This window comes from Kryptolebias marmoratus, linkage group LG2 (genome assembly GCF_001649575.2).
Source record: "Kryptolebias marmoratus isolate JLee-2015 linkage group LG2, ASM164957v2, whole genome shotgun sequence".
Taxonomy (NCBI): domain Eukaryota; kingdom Metazoa; phylum Chordata; class Actinopteri; order Cyprinodontiformes; family Rivulidae; genus Kryptolebias; species Kryptolebias marmoratus.
This window is the reverse complement of record NC_051431.1, coordinates 20015274-20035069: the sequence shown is the minus strand read 5'-3', so window position 1 is coordinate 20035069 and position 19796 is coordinate 20015274. Positions and strand designations below refer to the sequence as shown.

The 19796-nt window shown below is 40.0% G+C and overlaps 1 protein-coding gene across 5 annotated transcripts in view; it reads left to right on the top strand.

Annotated features, from left to right (window-relative positions):
- Positions 1-642: 642 nt before the first annotated feature.
- Positions 643-19796, top strand: part of LOC108238160 (clathrin heavy chain 1) — a 21779-nt gene continuing 2625 nt past the window's right edge. For 2 of the 5 annotated variants that reach the window (XM_017420044.3, XM_017420048.3), the window contains exons 1-32: positions 643-1102; positions 3431-3638; positions 4011-4013; positions 7624-7892; positions 8332-8493; positions 8656-8769; positions 9007-9180; positions 10484-10681; positions 10878-11078; positions 11413-11565; positions 11716-11838; positions 11982-12119; positions 12346-12510; positions 12650-12830; positions 13230-13393; positions 13497-13622; positions 13697-13839; positions 13956-14190; positions 14334-14456; positions 14714-14859; positions 15032-15215; positions 15342-15534; positions 15673-15830; positions 15924-16088; positions 16234-16341; positions 16802-16969; positions 17146-17295; positions 17475-17606; positions 17773-17883; positions 17990-18160; positions 18301-18522; positions 19589-19609. In XM_017420044.3, the coding sequence (XP_017275533.1) occupies positions 1061-1102; positions 3431-3638; positions 4011-4013; positions 7624-7892; positions 8332-8493; positions 8656-8769; positions 9007-9180; positions 10484-10681; positions 10878-11078; positions 11413-11565; positions 11716-11838; positions 11982-12119; positions 12346-12510; positions 12650-12830; positions 13230-13393; positions 13497-13622; positions 13697-13839; positions 13956-14190; positions 14334-14456; positions 14714-14859; positions 15032-15215; positions 15342-15534; positions 15673-15830; positions 15924-16088; positions 16234-16341; positions 16802-16969; positions 17146-17295; positions 17475-17606; positions 17773-17883; positions 17990-18160; positions 18301-18522; positions 19589-19609 (4851 nt within the window). In that variant the 5' untranslated portion in view covers positions 643-1060. The remainder of the gene's footprint in view (positions 1103-3430; positions 3639-4010; positions 4014-7623; positions 7893-8331; positions 8494-8655; positions 8770-9006; positions 9181-10483; positions 10682-10877; positions 11079-11412; positions 11566-11715; positions 11839-11981; positions 12120-12345; positions 12511-12649; positions 12831-13229; positions 13394-13496; positions 13623-13696; positions 13840-13955; positions 14191-14333; positions 14457-14713; positions 14860-15031; positions 15216-15341; positions 15535-15672; positions 15831-15923; positions 16089-16233; positions 16342-16801; positions 16970-17145; positions 17296-17474; positions 17607-17772; positions 17884-17989; positions 18161-18300; positions 18523-19588; positions 19610-19796) is intronic. The other 3 variants (XM_017420045.3, XM_017420046.3, XM_017420047.3) reach the window with 3 other exon arrangements.

The window sequence follows — 19796 nt, the reverse complement described above, 5'->3', positions numbered from 1 at the left end:
GTTCTGTTGATGGGTGTAATATGAATGTTGGTAGTTCTCTTGTTTATTTTTTTAAGTCTAATAAACAGCTGCACTGCAAAAATTGTAAAACTGTGTAGGAGAATTTTACATATAGTTAAAATACCAAGGTTTTAATACAAACATTAAGTTGTCCAAAGGGAGGAGAAGCACTGTGCAAATATCTTTAAAAAAAAAAATTCTTATTGTAATTCGAAATAAATGTTAGTTATTGCTTTCTAAAAACAAATACATTCAACCATGTGTATAAAATGACTGACACAAATTTTTAGACTCTACAGGGACACAAGAGATGTAGATTTTTACAATCTACAGCCAAATGTACTATATTTAGGTAATTTGTTAAATTTAGTAATTCGAAATATGCTTTCTAAACCAAAGTTTGAAATATGGGTTCCTGAGTTTACTTTCCAACATCATTGCTTCTTGAAGTTAACTCTGATTATTATACTAACAGCTTTAAAGACTTGCTTTAGGGTGTTTAAAAAAAAAAACCTAATTAGTTGAACTGACGCACATGGGTGAATAATGAGATAATCTTACGGAGTGCAATCTGGAACACCCGGCGGAGGGGAGGGAAAGGTAATTTTTTTTTGAATGAATTAATAAAAACAAAAAACTTGAAATAGTTGCCATAAGCTTCAGTGTTCTTCCAGATCTCCCTGGATGCTTCCGGAGAGAGGAGAGAGGGGGGGAAAGGTTCTGAGCTGTTTCCGCCGCCATTGCGGATTTCAGAGAGCAGCTCAGCCACAGCCGCCGCTGCCCATCGTTGCTGTGCAGGAAGCACGCGCGGAAGGCGTCTTAAATCCGACATTTCCAGCGGCACCAGGTTCCGGGAAACGCGACCAACAGCGCAGCAACTCGTACTTTTGGTTTCATCGTGCAGCATCTTTTTTTTCCTTTTTTTTTTTCCTCCACTGACTAGCTCCGACCTACAGGGAAGGAGGTCGTATAGCCTAGCTAGCGCGGTGCTACTGCCTAGCTAACTAGCTGCAGCGGCTAGGATTTCACGACTCCGGGGAGGCTCGAGAAAACCACCGCCATGGCTCAGATATTGCCCATCCGCTTCCAGGAGCACCTGCAGGTAACGTGGAGAAGCGTAGCACGTCTGTAACGCCTATCATGTCAATTAATTGGTAATTTTCCATGCATTGCGATCGTTTGACAGCTCGCTAGCCAAGCTAACGTTAAACGTCAAATACCCGCAGCAAATGAATGACCTCCCCTCCCCCGTTTATCCATCAGCTAAATAATAAAAACACAGAAACTGCTTTTACGCTGCCGCTTTTTCATTCCTCCCGCTTCTGCGTGTTCGCACGGAAAGGCGAGCCTCTCCGTGTTGCATCCTTTATACAAATATTAGCAGAAAAAGTGTTTTATTTGTAGCGCTTGACGCGTCGCCTAGCTTAATTATCCGGCTAGCTGTTAGCATTAGCTCGGTAACCGTTAACTGTTCGTGTCTGCGAGGGATGCTGGAGCCACGCCGCTTTAACCACACAATTCACAGCCGACGCTTAGCTATTTGTTTTTCGACCGCTGAGTCGTGTCGCGGATTATCGTTTGGAAAGATGTGTGTATTTGAAGTAAATGAATAAAATAGTAACGCTAGAAAACTCTCCCGGTAGAGGACCGTTTTGTTAAGCGGTGCGCTGAAATCACGGTCAGCTGCAGTCTGACAAGTGCAGCCTCCAGTCACACACAGCGGTGTCACGACAGGCCTTTTCCTTTTTTTTTTTTAAGTCAGCTGATGGGTTGATAAACCAGGGATTTCTATCCTTCCTTTCGTCCGAGAAAGACTAGCTGGTCCGTCAATAAATGAACAAATAAATATAAACAAATTCTCTCACATAGAGCGTTGTGCAAAAGTCTTGAGTCATCCCTTCATTTCGTCTTTCGTCGACTTTTCATAACCCTTGAATGTGATTTTTGAGAAATACTTTTCTTTAGGCTCTTAAGTGTTCTGCCCTTGAATTGCGTTTTAGTTTCACCTGACCATTTTCAAATAATCATTATTTTTATCTGTGCCTCTCAAGGGATGAACTGGGGTTTATACACATAACCTTGCAGATGAACCAATTTTTAAACAGGACCTTTGTGCAGTTTTTTTTTTTTAGCAGCCACTCATTTTCTACAAGAATGCCGAATACAGTGAGTTTTGATGCATTTTAGATCCCATAAGATGAGTCCAAATAAGCTGAAAACTTTACTTGATCAATAACTAATTATTATGATCCTCTCCGCTTCTGTCACCTGTCTATCTTAACTACTTGTCTAAAAGCATGACATTGATTCTGCCTTTTTTTTCTTTTTCTTTGAAGAATATAGCACATGGTTATGTTGTCATGGTCAGGTACGAGGATTAGACAGCCAAAAAAAGTAGCCAAAGTCCAAAGAAAACTGTTTCTTTGGACTGTCAAGACCCGTTCAAAATATTACAAAGTTTTAGCTCTTCAGAAGCAAAGTCTAAAATTAAAATCTTTAAAATTTTATTTATTTGTATATATTAAACACACGCTTAACATGCAATCATGTCCCAGCTGCTGGCTCTGTTGGATGGTTAGATTTGCACGTAGCTTCTTGAGTTAACATTTTCTGTATCGTCTTGGGTGTAAGTGGACTTTTTAGAGCGTCGTTTTACATGTGTGAAGATGTCATATTTGTTGTCTCAAGATACCTGGACAGAGTCTTGATTTTTAGCAGGTCATGTATGATAAATGTTGTTTTATGATTTGGGTGGGGACAATGAATCACAATTAAAGTCTCTAAACTCCTTCGTCTGGTAAATGTATCTTGGCTGGTGGCTGAGATGGAGAGTTTGACGCACCTGTATTCAATCAGAAATCTGGAGGCTCTAATCATGTCTTGTATTGCTGTGTAAAACCTATTGTACCAATTTCAAGGTCTTTTTGTCAATACTATAGACAGATAAACACATGCATGGACAAAAACATCACTTTTGCCTTCGGTGATAAATATGTACACCACCAAAATGGGGGGCCATTATGTGCTCATAAAAGCACCTTGGAGCCCCTTTCTCTGAAAAAATATAGAAACAATAAGATGCTTTTGACCCCAATAGTTTTAAAGATTGTACAACTGTGTATGTTTTACCCTCACAGAGAGGAGAATTAACCTTGTCAGATAAATTATTTGTTATTATTATATGTATTTACTTTGACCATTTTTGATGTAAATTGTCTTTATAAAGGTAATATTGATGCTTGGAACTGTTTGTTTTTTTTGTTTTTTTTAAATTGTAAACCAGTGTTCTTTGTATAGTTGGACTTGAAATAGATAAATCTACCATTTGTGTGATAATTTATAGTTTTCCCTGGGAGCTGGAGGTCATTTATCTGCCACCATTAAAACGCTTCTCGTTTTTTATTTTATTTTATTTATTTTCACGCGACAGCTCCAGAACCTGGGGATCAACCCAGCCAACATTGGCTTCAGCACTCTGACCATGGAGTCCGACAAGTTCATCTGCGTGAGGGAGAAAGTGGGGGAGCAGGCCCAGGTCGTCATCATCGACATGGCCGACCCCAACAATCCCATCCGCCGCCCCATTTCCGCCGACAGCGCCATCATGAACCCCGCCAGCAAAGTGATCGCCCTCAAAGGTAAGAGGCGGCTTTAAATGCACGTAGCACATAGCAAAAAAGAAGGCACATAATCTCAAAGCTAAAAGCTGCTCGTATTTCTTGTCATTTTCTGATACATTGGGGTCATTTGTGTAATTTTTTTAATCGTTTGTTATGTAGCTGTCACAGTCTGCTTTTCATTTTAATGTTCATAAATAGACCCCCCCCATCTCTGTTTGTCAACAACTACACTGTAGTGTAAAATTTGACGTAAAACGCAGTATTCTTCTTAGGAAAAGTAGCAGCAGTATTAGTATAATGTCATGCTGTCATAAATGCTTTGTCTGTTTTGCTTGTTTTTCTTTTTTCTTTTATTTTTTTCCATTTCTTACTGCTCTCTTATGTTTGCAGACGGTGAGTTGAACTTTACATATCATGAGTTGTCAAAGTGTTCCTGTATGCACTGTCTTGAAATGTTTACACAGTATTTTTTTTTTTTTTAGTCTGTGCTTGAACTGAAAACAGTAGCAGAAAACAAGCCTTAAAAATCATTGTAGCTTTAAAGACTTTTTTTTAAAGATTTTGTTTGTTCATTTGCAACATCGTATATGTGTAATGTATATTTAAGCTGATCATTTTCAAAATGATTTTGAGCAGACTATTATAAAACAAATACAGTATGTAGACATAAATAACATCTTAATTTAAAATGCCTAATGGGTGATAAGCTGCAAATATTGTGCTTGCATGCTTTTATTTTTTTTAGCTTTTGTTGTAAATATGATGGTAATGTTGCTGAATGTATTTTTATTAGAATAAACTTTTAAACAAAAACTAAAAACAAACATCTATAAAATGTACATTTCACTATCTCTGACCACCAAAACACCAATATCCACATTACGATTTAGTAGTGACAATAAAAGCCATCATTTAATATTAAGTTGTATTTAAAAATGGGAATAGCGCATACAAAAAGCATTACAGGTTAGCACCACGTTGCCTTATACAGACCTTCTATCCATAGACACAGACGTAGTGTCTGGTTACAATCTAAGAGAAATTTGTTGGTTACCTTTTCTAAGAACCTGAACTCATGGTTGTAAAAATAAAAGCACATTTAGAGACGTTTGAGACACTCTTTAGTGGCAAAGTCAAATATATTTAAACATTATGTCCCAATGACTATATAGTCAACCTTCTTATGAGCTGGTTAAGTTCATAATCTAATTTAGGTTGCATGAGTTGAATATTTCACAACATTTGTCCATTTTGATGATTTCTGTTGGACTTTACAAACATATTGTTGCATTTGAAGTGCAGTATTTTTGATCAATATCCGAGGGAACCTCAGACAAATGTGCTTATTTTAATAACCATTCCTACTCATTTTTTTTTTTTACAGCAAAGAATAAAATCTAAAGCAGACATATAATTTTATTCAATAATATGTTTTAACAATATCATTTTGTAAGTGCAAATGCTGTGGCGGTGTCAAATCTTTGATCATGGATAAAATAAATTTTCGCTGAATGTGTCTGCATAGATTTGATCCTTGCCGTTCTTTCACTTAGTTCCCTTTTTCCCCATTGTTGCACAATTGTGGCCTACACCGCTAGCTTTTTTTCCCTTATATTGCAAATACTAATGTTTATTGCAGGTTTAAAATAACATTTTAAACATTATTATTTAGTTATATGCAAGATTTACTGACTGCGTCCACAGAAATTAAGTTACTAAAGATCTAAGAGGCTTGAAAAGCTTATAAAAACCTTTAAGCACAACTATTCTTAAAACAAAAGGATTAAAAGAGAAAATAAAAAACTTAATACAACTTGTATTTTTATTCAAAGCATATTGCTAATATTTATCCTAAAAATAACAATACACACAACTTGATATTTAGGAAACATTGCTGTATTGTCATTCATGGTGTATAAACAGCTTCTTAATGATTTATTGTGGTTAATCTATGAACTGTTTGTTTTTGCAAAGCAGTAGTGTCTTACCTTCATTAACACTAAACTTGAAGAGCTAAGAGTGGGTGTGAGTGCATCTGTCCAGCATCCCTCCCAAAGTCACATCTGTCTTCTTTGTTGTCGTCTTTTGCCAATCTGCATTCACACCCAGCCAAATTATCACATTACATCTTTAAAAGATGACATTTTTTGTGCGAATCCCCATAGGTCTTTAACAGCAAATTAAAAATGTAATTTTGCTTGTAGGTGATAGTGGCTGACAGCTTGTCAGAGGTCATAACTTCGCCCATTTCACCTTTACTGCACTCCAAATTAGTTTTCCTGCAGACATCACTTCCTAATTTACCTGGTTTTTGCTCGAGCTTCTACACAGCATTAAAAAAATTGCTACAGGGTGCGCCACTGCCGTCACATTTATACAAGTATTGTCCAGTCATCAAAACAAAAAGGAGGTTTAAACCTTTGTAGTTTCGAGTCAAAGATAATTGACTTTTCTTTGTTTTTTAAATCCCTTTTCAAAAGATGGGAACTTTAAAAGGTCAGAAAATGATCAGTGAAAAGAAAATTGAATCAGTTGTGAAAATTACACCCCCAATTTGAAAAAGTTTGGACGTTGTGTATAATGCTAATAAAAACAGAAAGCAGTGATTTGCAAATAAACCAACATTGTTCTCAGAATAGAAGATGGTCAGCGTATCAAATGTTTAAACTAAGAAATTGTTAAAGTTTTATTTTTTGCATTATTCTGGGAAGCATCCTCCCTTTTTATTTAACAACAGTCTGTAAACTACTGGAACAGTGGTGTCCAGTTCTGGTCCTGGAGGGCTACTATCCTGCATGGTTTAGATGCTTCTCTGCTTTGACACACCTGTTCTGAATGAATAAAGGGTTAACAGGCTTTTGCAGAGCTTGAAGAGCAGAGAAACATTAAAATCTGCAGGATAGAGGCCCTCCAGGACCAGGATTGGGCACCAGTGGTCTAGGAACTAAAGAGTTTATGGAGGGGAATGTTGTCCCATTCTTGTCTGATGGAGGACTCCAGCTGTTTAACAGTCCTGGTCCGTCTTTAGAGTTGTTGTTTTAATGGTGCGTCAAATGGTTTCTATTGGTGAGGGTCTGGACTGCAGGCAGGTCATGGTTTCCAAAAAGAACTTCAAATTTCAATTCGTCTGACCACAGAACAGTTTCCTTCTTTGCCTCAGTCCATTTTTGGCCCAGAGAAGACGGCAGTGTTTCTGGATGTTCACATATGGCTTCTTTGTATGATAGAGCTTTAAGCAGCATTAGTGGAAGGCATGGTGAACTGTGTTTACAGGCTGTGATTTGTGGAACTAGTTTTTAATGCAGAGCTGCCTGAGGGGCTGAAGAGTTCCTTTATTATATTATGGACTGGACTCAATTTTCCATTGGGCAAACTGAAATTATTCTTCTGAAATTGTTCCACCATTTTTAGACAGTTTTTTGCAGACTGGTGAACCTCTGCCCATCTTTACTTCTGAGAGATTCAGCCTCTCTAAAAGGCTCCTCTTACTGACCCATTTCCAGTTAACCTAATTTATTGCAAAATGATCCTCCAGCAGCTTTTTTTAAATGAAATTTGCAAATCATTGCATTCTGTTTTTATTTACATTTTACACAATATTGTAGAACTAAAATGGTAACATTAATCAACCTGCACTCACATAATTTAGTCCTTTTTATTGCACAGCTTGGTATTGTTTGGGGTGGTGGGGAATTGGTGCCCCTTTCATGCTGTTTTAAAACAGTAAATTCACATTAACAATTGAATATAATAAGTTTCACATGAAGAGCTTGTTGCATCTAATGTGAGTGAATGCAGATCCATTTTGATTGCCTTCTTGTTGGCCTTGCTTTTTGGTTTGATAATCCCAAAGTTTTCTGTAAGTGGCGTGTTGTGGCTTTAATCACAACATATTGTTAAGTATATTTGTAGTTTTTTTTTGTTTTTTTTATTTGGAGGGTGGAGGATGGTCACAGCATTTAAGTTGCCACTGTTTGCTAACCTTGGCTCTTAATGTTTCTAGCTGCAAAGACCCTGCAGATCTTTAACATTGAGATGAAGAGCAAGATGAAGGCTCACACGATGACGGACGATGTGACTTTCTGGAAGTGGATCTCCCTCAACACCGTCGCCCTGGTCACGGACAACGCGGTCTACCACTGGAGCATGGAGGGGGACTCTCAGCCAATCAAAGTCTTTGACCGTCACTCCAGCCTGGCAGGCTGCCAGATCATCAATTATCGCACTGATGCCAAACAGAAGTGGTTGCTGCTCATTGGTATTTCAGCACAGGTGAATTTGCACAATGTAAACAAACGCTTCAGATTTAAATTCTAAGGAAGTTGGCAAATGTATTTGTATAGCACTTTTCAGCAACAAGGCGATACAAAGTGCTTTACAACATTTTACACACAAATACAGAGTCAAAACACGCATAAATTATCTTAAAACATGAGCTAGGATAATCTAAATGAAACGCACGCACACACACAAGATAAACTGAGAAAAACCAAACAAGGATATAATGAAAGCTAACAAACTGGACTAGGATTTAAAAACCTCAGTTAATCAGACATGATAAAAACTAAACTAAAGGTACTGAAAGGCTAACTAAGAGTACCGAAGGCCAGCTAAGAGTTAAATGCATTTTAATGAAAGGTCAGAATGTCACATTGATTTGCTCACACCTATGTCCTGAAGCATAAATTCTTTTTTTTTTTTTCCTCCTAAGCAAAACCGTGTTGTTGGAGCCATGCAGTTGTACTCAGTGGACAGGAAAGTGTCTCAGCCCATCGAGGGTCATGCTGCAGGCTTTGCACAGTTCAAGATGGAAGGCAACACCGAAGAGTCAACTCTGTTCTGCTTTGCTGTGCGGGGACAGGCAGGAGGAAAAGTAAGATTTATCAGCAGCGCAAAGATGGCGAGGTCTTGACTAACCGTTTCTCTTTTTAAAGGAGAAATAAAAATTCATTCAGTGTTTGGCTAGATACTTATTGCTTTTAAAAGATGCTCCAGTTTGTCTCCTTTTGACTTTTTTTTTTTTTCTTTCTTTTAGCTTCATATTATTGAAGTGGGAACTCCTCCAACTGGAAACCAACCATTTCCCAAAAAAGCTGTGGATGTTTTCTTTCCTCCAGAAGCCCAGAATGACTTCCCTGTTGCCATGCAGGTAGAAACCTAAAGAAAATTGTTTTTATCTGACTTGTATAGCATGTTCTTTGTGCACTTTAAGAAACTGGACTCTTATTTTGTTAAAAACAAACAAAATCTGTAAGGAAATGGCTGTTTTAAACAAGCTTTTTGGAACCGCCTTTCAGTACACTTACATCTGGTGTCTGTCAAAACTCCATCATATTTTATTTCTTTTCATAATGAGCTCTATTTCTGTCTATTTCGGGACATCTAGATCAGTTCCAAGCAAGATGTCGTCTTTCTCATCACCAAATATGGCTACATCCACCTGTACGACCTTGAGACAGGAACTTGCATCTACATGAACAGGATCAGTGGAGAGACCATCTTTGTCACTGCCCCTCATGAACCTACAGCTGGTATCATCGGAGTTAACAGGAAAGGACAGGTACTGTTTTACACTTGCACGAACATTTTGAGATCAAGGCTACAGATTTACTGCCGCTGTTGAATCTGTGACTTTATTGCAGCAGGACCCCGAGATTAAACAAAACTGAACAGTAAAAGCGGATGTTGTCACATTATTAAAGACCAAGGAGTAATGCGCCCCATTATCTGACAACTAAATGCTGCGACGTTCTGCAAACTGCGTCTTATTCGCATTGACAGGAAATGACTTGTTGGATCCATGTTCTGTGGTCACAGCTTGCACATTCAATCAACACCTAATGAATTTCCGTGGGCGAGGCATGTTTACTAGAAATGCTTCGTTTTGCCTTTTTACACTTTGACAGTGCTTCATAGATCAGAGATTTTAAATGTGTGATTAAAGGTGTTGGTGATGTTTGAAATGCGTAACATAAATCAAGAATTAAGAAGCGTCTAAGTTAGAATGCATGTCTGCTGACTCGGTGCCCATACATGAACTGTGTTCTCATGTAGGTTTGTAACGGCCGACGTTTGGTGATTCACTGTCCCTCTGGTGTCAGCCACTTTCTATATCAGGGTGGGTCCTTGAGTGTGACCTTGACAGAGGAAATCTCTGAGAAAATATCACACTGCAGCAGCATTTTTCCGTGTCGGGCAGCATGTGGCAGCCTCAGTGGGAAGCCTAAGCTTGGCCGGGCAGACTGCACAAGCTAATCCTGTTATTCTCCTGGCTCTAACCTGCGGGCCCTCTGCAAAGCTCAGGGTGTTGCACATGCACGCAGCAACATTACATCTAACAAGATTCATGGCAGCACGAGGAGATCCTTGTGTTTAAGGAATCTGATAAGCACACATTTTTAGAATATGTCACCTAAAGCCATCAGTGTGTGCGGAGTAATGTAAATTAAAGGCTGTTCATTTAGTTACCGTATCTGCTTGAAGGAAAAAATGACACTATACGCCCTGTAAATGACTCCTTTTTAGATATTTACAGAATATAATTTGTTATTGCAACTTTGTCAATTATGATTTAAAAGTTTTGTAATCTTTTCTCTAACCTTTTTTTATAACTGAGCTGTTAGAGCCCTTTTGAGATGGGCATTAGTTAGAAGTTACAAAATGTGTCTCAGGAAATAAGTTCAATAAGAGGAATGATGTAGAATTAGTTTGGGAAAGATTTTACTTTATTTTTGTAGACTGATGGGTGAAGTGCATAAAAAATTAAGATGGTCAGTGCAGTTGTTTAAGTCCATAATTAAATCTATCTGCTAATGTGTCTACTGTTGCTTTTTAAAAAAGGAAACATGCAAATGTTTTTTCAGGTGCTGTCTGTATGCGTGGAGGAGGAGAACATCATTCCCTACATCACCAATGTGCTCCAGAACCCAGACCTGGCTCTTCGCATGGCTGTACGCAACAACCTCGCTGGTGCTGAGGAGCTGTTTGCCCGCAAGTTCAACACACTCTTTGCAGCAGGAAACTACTCCGAGGCTGCCAAAGTGGCGGCTAACGCGCCCAAGGTACCGCCACCGTGCCTCTATGCACCTAAATAGACGACTTACCAGCTCAAGCTGTTAGAACGAAATAGATTTCTATAAATAACCAAGAGTGTTTGTTTGTTTCCTGATATAAAGCATTGTAGGTATAGAATCTCGTTTTGTTTTTTGAAAGTTTAAACACTTCTCACGTGTGCATCTTGTTGGTTTTAAACTACAGGGCATTCTGCGAACTCCAGACACCATCCGCAGGTTCCAAAGTGTTCCAGCCCAACCGGGCCAGACGTCTCCTTTGCTCCAGTACTTTGGCATCCTGCTGGATCAAGGCCAGCTTAATAAGTTTGAGTCTTTGGAGCTGTGCAGGCCTGTTCTTCAGCAGGGCCGCAAGCAGTTACTGGAGAAATGGCTAAAGGAGGACAAGGTAAAAGGCCTTCCAAAAAAGTTTTCAGAATTCATTCACTACAATAACACTCTTATGCTCCTCAGCTGTAAGTAGTTTTGAATAAAAGTTTGCTAAATCTGTATAATGTAGCCTTATAAACACTCAAAGAAGTTGGGTGCCTGTGTCACCAATTCCAGATCAATACATTTACAAATGATAGAAATTAAAGTTCACAAACCAAACTGCCACCTCCTTCCTCTGAATGTGATCAGTTTAAACTTGGTGCCCATATTTGAGGAAGACACGTCACTGGTTTACTGACACTTGTTCTGAAATGACTTTATCTCAGCTAAATCCTGATTTGTGTTTTCAGCTGGAGTGCTCTGAGGAGCTTGGAGACTTGGTGAAGTCAGTCGACCCTACTCTTGCCCTCAGTGTTTATCTCAGAGCCAACGTCCCCAACAAAGTCATCCAGTGCTTCGCAGAGACTGGACAGTTCCAGAAGATTGTGCTTTACGCCAAGAAGGTGTGTGATACTGAGTATCGTACCCATCGTAAGTTTATTGTACAACACGAGATGTCAGGAGAAGTGGTTTTAAACCTGTGTTTCTATTGTTTACATTAATGATTCTTATATAAAATTATGGCGAGTGCTGAGAATGTGTTAACCTTGTAGGTCGGCTACACTCCAGACTGGATCTTTCTGCTAAGGAACGTAATGCGGATCAGTCCAGAGCAAGGCCTCCAGTTCTCCCAGATGCTGGTTCAGGATGAAGAGCCACTTGCTGATATTACACAGGTAAAACCACTTTAGCTGAACTTGAGGAGTAACTGTACCAGATCTATTTGAATTGAATAACCTGTTTGGCTCAGCCCTACTATCATTAAATAAACCAACAATATTTAACAATTATTAAACGTATCACTTGCTTGTTTCTCCAGATTGTTGACGTCTTCATGGAGTACAACCTGATCCAGCAGTGCACATCCTTCCTGTTGGATGCCCTGAAGAACAACAGACCCATGGAAGGACCTCTGCAGACACGTTTGCTGGAAATGAATTTGGTTCATGCGCCACAGGTACAAACATGCGTCAATAAATCTGCTGCTGAAATGCTGCTACTTTGAGTTGAACCAGAATGAAAAATCAATCACTAATTGGTTTTCAGAACTACAATGTTTCAAACATCCTTTTTAATGAATTAAACATAAATTAAGAAATCTTGCTACACTTTTTGAAAATGTTGCCACTGATTCAAAGCCTCAAACGGAGATTAAAGTTTGTTTCCTTTCTTGTGTTTTATAGGTTGCGGATGCCATCCTTGGCAATCAGATGTTCACTCACTATGATCGCGCCCATGTGGCTCAGCTGTGTGAGAAGGCTGGCCTCCTGCAGAGGGCGCTGGAGCATTACACTGACTTGTATGATATAAAGCGTGCTGTGGTGCACACACACCTTCTAAACCCAGAGGTACAAACCAGATAAAAATAAAGTTTTAGAAACATGATTGAAACATGCAATTTGTTCCTTTTTAAATAAAGTGTGTGTGTTGATTTTTGTGATCGGTATAATTGTAGTTTACAGTCATAATTGTTGTTTGTCTTTGTAGTGGCTGGTGAATTTCTTTGGCTCCCTCTCAGTGGAGGACTCTCTGGAGTGTCTGAGGGCCATGTTGTCAGCCAACATCCGTCAGAACCTGCAGATCTGTGTGCAGGTGGCTTCCAAGTACCATGAGCAGCTTACAACTCAGGCCCTGACTGAACTTTTTGAGTCATTCAAGAGCTTTGAGGGTAAGTTGCACATCTGTGGAAGTCTAGTCTTCCTGACTTGTGCAAAGTTTATTCCCTTTGAGGGAAATGTTACACCCCTTGTATCAGAGCAAAGTTGTCACATTTATGGATACGTTTTTAGCCGAATCCAACATCTGGTAAACAGAACACTATAAAAGATTTCCATACTGTGCCTTTGGCATCATATCCCGTTTCCTGTCCGCTCTGTCCCCCACTTATAAGAAGTCTTCTCTAGTAAACAAAGTATCCATATTTATATTTCCGGTTGTCTGAATACAGTGTGTACAGTCTTCTGTTGTCAGGCACATGTGTAAAATGGGCATTATCAAGAATTTATGTGTGAAAACAAATTATTTTGGTCACTTCCAGTGTTCAGATCGATGACTTTTTCCTCCTCAGGTTTGTTCTATTTCTTGGGTTCCATTGTGAACTTCAGCCAGGATCCAGAGGTCCACTTCAAATATATTCAGGCCGCCTGCAAAACGGGCCAGATCAAAGAGGTGGAGAGAATCTGCAGAGAAAGTAACTGCTACGACCCTGAACGCGTGAAGAACTTCCTGAAGGTGAGAAGTGGATAGTGCAGAAGATTTATCTGTGACTTTTTCTTTTCTTGTTCTACTTCAGTAGTGCAGATTATGTCACTTATAACATGTTTCCCTTCACCAGGAGGCCAAGCTGACCGACCAGCTACCGTTAATCATTGTCTGTGACCGCTTTGATTTTGTCCACGACCTGGTTCTGTACCTCTATCGCAACAGCCTGCAAAAATACATTGAGATCTACGTTCAGAAGGTACGCTAATAGATTCAGAGGAACCTGTTCAGGTTGAAAAGGACTCGTTCTAATTTGTCGATCATTTGTTCCAGGTGAACCCAAGCCGTTTGCCTGTAGTCATTGGAGGTTTACTGGACGTAGACTGTGCTGAGGACGTGATTAAGAACCTGATCATGGTGGTGCGAGGACAGTTCTCCACTGATGAACTTGTTGCTGAAGTGGAGAAGAGAAACCGGTGAGAAAGAAGAATTTAAACTGAAGCTGGAGAAGAATTATGCATGTTACCTAAATCATTGTTTAGTATGTAAAAACAAAAAATGTATATATGCATTTTATTTTTTCTCTCTTCAGGCTGAAGTTGCTGCTGCCCTGGTTGGAGGCTCGCATTCATGAAGGTTGTGAGGAGCCTGCAACTCACAACGCTTTGGCCAAGATCTACATCGACAGCAACAACAACCCTGAGCGCTTCTTGAGGGAGAACCCCTACTATGACAGCCGTGTGGTGGGCAAGTATTGTGAGAAGAGAGACCCCCACCTGGCCTGTGTGGCTTATGAAAGAGGACAGTGTGACCAGGAACTCATTCATGTAAGTTAAATCTGAAAGCATTTGTTGTGTTGGTTCTTGTGTTGTAGTGGATTAAGTCTTAAATTATTTGTTAATATAAAATAATATAATTGCATTACCGAGCTGTTCTTTCTCTTTAACTGTTTTTGTATGTCCTGCTTTAGGTGTGCAATGAAAATTCCCTGTTCAAGAGTTTGTCCCGCTACCTTGTACGTCGCAAGAACCCTGAGCTGTGGGCAAGTGTCCTGCTGGAGACCAACCAGTACAGAAGACCTCTCATCGACCAGGTCTGAGCCCTTAAAGTCTCTGAAAGTCTGCCATGAGAACTCATTCATAAGTGGTTTTTATTAAAGACAGCATCCAGTTCAGTCCTGTTTTGCAATAGTTCTTTGCATTCAGTTATTTTACATCTCAATAATAACATAAAGAAAAGTGTGGTGAGACACTTTTTTTTTTTTTTGTCTTAAAGTACATCTGCATCATTAATTAAAAGTATTTTTTTTTCCTGTTTGTTTAAGCATCATGTCCTGTCCCTCTGCTGCAGGTTGTCCAGACAGCTTTATCGGAGACCCAAGACCCAGAGGAGGTGTCTGTTACAGTCAAGGCTTTCATGACCGCTGACCTTCCCAACGAGCTCATTGAGCTTCTGGAAAAGATTGTGTTGGATAACTCTGTTTTCAGTGAGCACAGGTGAAGCACCTGCTGTCTCCTCAACCCCATACATATTGGATTTAAAAAAATAAATAATGACTAACAAAAATGTTAAAAAATTTTGTCTTTTTAAATCTTACCCTTCTGAATTGTGTGAATCTGAATATGCAGTCATAAGATGTTTACTGAAAACCTGCTGCATTTATTGCAGAAACCTCCAGAATCTTCTCATCCTGACGGCCATTAAAGCCGACCGAACACGTGTTATGGAGTACATTAACCGCCTAGACAACTACGATGCCCCTGATATCGCAAACATTGCCATCAGTAATGAGCTGTTTGAGGAGGCCTTTGCCATTTTCAGAAAATTTGATGTCAACACCTCTGCTGTTCAGGTGACTTTTGCTTTTGCCTGTAACGGTTTTGTTGTTACTTCTTGTTTGAAATGTTTTACAAATATTGCGGTTTAACTTTTGACTTTAAGCTTTGCTCAGTTGTTTTGAATTTTCTTCCACGTCCAGGTTCTGATTGAACACATCGGGAACTTGGACAGAGCTTATGAATTTGCGGAGCGCTGCAATGAGCCTCCAGTGTGGAGTCAGCTGGCGAAGGCCCAGCTTCAGAAGGGGATGGTGAAGGAAGCCATCGACTCTTACATCAAGGCCGATGACCCCTCTGCGTACATGGAGGTGGGACAAGCTGCAGCCCAAAGTGGTAAGCTGCTCTTTATTATATCCGTGCATTTTATCATTTGACCTTGAGCTGCATTATTTTATTTATTGAAGACATTTTAATGATGTTTAGTAACTATTCCACTATTTGCACAAAACTGAGGTGTTGTTTTGTATGCAGGAAACTGGGAGGACCTGGTGAAGTTCCTGCAGATGGCTCGTAAAAAGGCTCGGGAGTCGTACGTTGAGACGGAGCTGATCTTTGCTCTGGCCAAAACCAACCGTCTGGCTGAGCTGGAGGAGTTCATCAATGGTCCCAACAACGCTCACATTCAACAAGTAGGTCTCAGGAAGCACATCCACACAGCAGTCAGCACTCCTTCCTTTGCGACGTCGAAGCTAACCTTGCTTTCACTTCTCGTCATTCTGTAGGTGGGTGATCGTTGTTATGACGACAAGATGTACGAAGCTGCCAAGCTACTTTATAACAACGTGTCCAACTTTGGCCGTCTTGCGTCCACGTTGGTGCACCTGGGAGAATATCAGGCTGCTGTGGATGGAGCCCGCAAGGCCAACAGCACCCGGACCTGGAAAGAGGTGGGCAATGACAAATCTGTTTCATGTATTTACAAAGAACAATGGTGCTTTCACACAGCTTTGTTCTGTTCATTATTTGTACATTAGTACAGCTGAATGTCTACTTTCATATGATTTGTTTTCCCCTCATTATCTGCTCTTCTAGGTTTGTTTTGCCTGTGTGGATGGGAAGGAGTTCCGTCTGGCCCAAATGTGTGGCCTGCATATTGTCGTCCATGCTGACGAACTGGAGGAACTAATCAACTACTACCAGGTATGTGGCAAAGCTGGAGGAATAGTTTTAAAAACTAAGTTAAGTTTCTGTAAATGTGAGAAATCCGTTAATGAACTTGTACACAAAACAGATGCATCATGTAGAGCTGAAAAAAAAAAAGTTAGATCTGTGACTGAAGGCGTCTTGGGGTTCATTGGTACTGCAGTAAAAGTTGCCCAAATCTACAATCAGAATTGAGCATTAACCCTCTCAAGGCAGACGTTGCAACAACATATCTCATTTTTCCTGTTACTAAACTTAATTTGAGCCTGAGAGGGTTAAGACCTGCAGTGTGAACGTAGCTATAGTTGTTTTGTTACGATGTTATATTGAGTGAATGCAGAAATAATGGGACCTGCATAAAACAGTCTTTACCGCCTTTAATATAAAAAATTGTACAAGTACATTTTTATGCAGGTTTTTGTTTTTGTCATTAAGTCCGTCTGTCTGCTTCCTGCAGGACCGCGGTTACTTTGAGGAGCTGATCACCATGCTCGAGGCCGCTCTGGGGCTGGAGCGCGCTCACATGGGTATGTTCACCGAGCTGGCCATCCTCTATTCTAAGTTTAAACCCCAAAAGATGAGGGAACACCTGGAACTCTTCTGGTCTCGTGTCAACATTCCTAAGGTAGGTCTGAAATTTAGCTTCAACTTTGCAGGGTTTTTTTGTTTTGTTTTTGTTTTGTTTGTTTTTTTTCTGAAATCACTTACACAAATCTACCTGCTTAGGTTGTGATGGGGGAGAGAGACTAACAAAGTGTTAATATGAGTTTGTGAAATCATCTGTACGCATGTCTGTTTCAGGTGCTCAGGGCAGCCGAGCAGGCCCACCTTTGGGGTGAGTTAGTGTTCCTCTATGACAAATATGAGGAATATGACAACGCCATCATCACTATGATGAACCATCCAGCTGATGCCTGGAAGGAAGGACAGTTCAAAGACATTGTCACCAAGGTAATGATAAAAATAAAAACAATACAGGGACGGACTGATTTTATTTCTTGTTTTATTTTTAACTGTTTAAGCATAAAACAGATCTTTTAATTATTATTCATTTGTTTTAAATTAAGGTAAAAATGATTTGTGCCACCTGAATATCTGGTTTTTTTTTTTTGTTTGTTTGTTTTTTCCAGGTGGCAAATGTGGAGCTGTACTACAAGGCTATCCAGTTTTATTTGGAATTTAAACCACTGTTACTGAATGACCTGCTCATCGTCCTCTCTCCAAGACTGGACCACACACGTGCTGTCAACTACTTCAGCAAGGTCCTGGACTTTTATTTTATTATCTTTTTTATGAAAGTTTCATCTCAAAGTGAAGTTATTTTAAATGAGGGCTTATAAAAATAATTTGGAGGAAGTTGACGTCAGTCAAAGTTGACTGAAAATGGAAGCTGCTCAGTAATGATCTTTCTTCTGGTTTGTCGTCTAGATGAAGCAGCTGCCTCTGGTTAAACCGTACCTAAGGTCTGTCCAGAACCACAACAACAAGGGAGTGAATGAAGCACTTAACAACCTCTTCATCGCTGAGGAGGATTATGCAGTATGATGGGTTTTTTGGTTTATCCTAAATACAATTTGAAATTCCTCATTCTATTAGATGTTTTTTCCCTTTTAACCATTTTCTTTAATTTCTTGTGTCTGTGTAGGCACTGCGAACATCCATCGACGCTTATGATAACTTTGACAACATCTCGCTGGCCCAGAGCCTTGAGAAGCACGAGCTGATTGAATTTAGGAGGATCGCAGCCTACCTTTTCAAAGGGAACAACCGCTGGAAACAGAGTGTCGAGCTCTGCAAGAAGGACAAGCTCTACAAGGTGCAAGAAGCTCCACACTTTAACTGGATCAAGAACTTCGTCCTTAAGTTTCACACCAACAACTGTGCTGTGATGCAAAATACCCAATGTGGACTCTTTCCCCCTAATTAAATCCACTGACCTGAGTTGTCGTCCTACAGGATGCGATGCAGTACGCGTCGGAGTCCAAAGACATCGAGCTGGCCGAGGAGCTCTTGGCGTGGTTCCTCGGCGAAGACAAGAAGGAGTGTTTTGCCGCCTGCCTTTTCACCTGCTACGACCTGCTGCGGCCAGACGTGGTGCTGGAAACCGCCTGGAGGCACAACATCATGGACTTCTCTATGCCGTACTTCATCCAGGTCATGAGGGAGTATCTCTCAAAGGTGGGTTGGCTGGTACGAGCGGTGGCTCGTGCAGAGAGAGCTTGCTTTGCAAAGTTTGTTTTTTAAAGAGGAAAAAGTGGAAGTTTGTTTGTAGGTACATGAATAAAAACTGCAGTTAAAAAACAGCTAATGAATCAAAATGGATAAGAAAAGCTACATGTTGTTTGTAGGTATTTTATCACAAATCCTCCCAAATTTCAGCAAAGAATATAGTTTTTGCAAACCTGTATCCTTGACCCTATCGGCGGAGACCGTCACGTCTCAGGTTTTCAGTGTCAATCCAAGTCAGAAGAGCGCTACAGAAACAAAGCATAGGCACTGGATGATCCCTGCTCTGTGGTTCTACCTCTCTGTTGCTGAAGAAAAAGCTGCTCGAGTGTGTTTGCAAACCGTTTACCAGTAAACGGTTTCCCCCTACACTGCATCACGGAGCAGGCCCCTCAGTTCTCGCTGTTCTCTCCTCCGTTCCTGCTCATCTTTCTTTGCTTCTCTCATCACTGGGCTTTCCATTTTGGTTTAAATTCATTCAAGCTACTTTTCCATACAAATGTTACGCAGAAGAGATTCATAACTGCTGTGTTACTCATTGTGCCATTCATCTGTTAGATGACAGAAACATAGTTTGTGTTGCTACCATAAAAGCAAGCAGACCTGAGTGAAGAATTAATCAAATATTATCGCCTCTATGTGCCACACATCACTGTTTCAATAAGCTGTTCTTGTAATAGGCTGCAACAATGGCTCATTTATCCATTAAAGTAAACAATTTTCTTGATGAATTGCACAATATTTATACTGTGCATAAGTTGGAAGCTGTTAAGTATTAGTATCTGTGTTTTAGTTTTCCCCACACGTCTGAGAAACTAAATTAACATTTTGGAGATAAATCTCAAGTCTGCATTTGTATCAAAAGTGGCATTATTTACCCACATCACTCTGAAAGATTTTATTTTTTTAAGTGACAAGTCCTCTGTTTGCTCTTTTCTCTGCCAAATTCTGTTTAGAGAGCCTCCCATTTGTTTTGTTTTTTCCTCCTTTAAGTTGCCTCTCTGAATTTCCTTTTCAGGTTGATGCGATAAAGGAAAAGGTGAAAGTCGAATCCATTTTCTAATCGGTCTTTTTGAACCCTTTCCCCCCCATGTCCTGTAGTTGTTTTTTTTTTTAGTTTGCAGGAGTAAACGTAGCTGAAACTGCATGCCCCACCCTCCCTCTACCCCACCCCCATCACTCTCCTGCTTCTGACTGTAAACTCCAAATGTCCACCAGGCAACCTC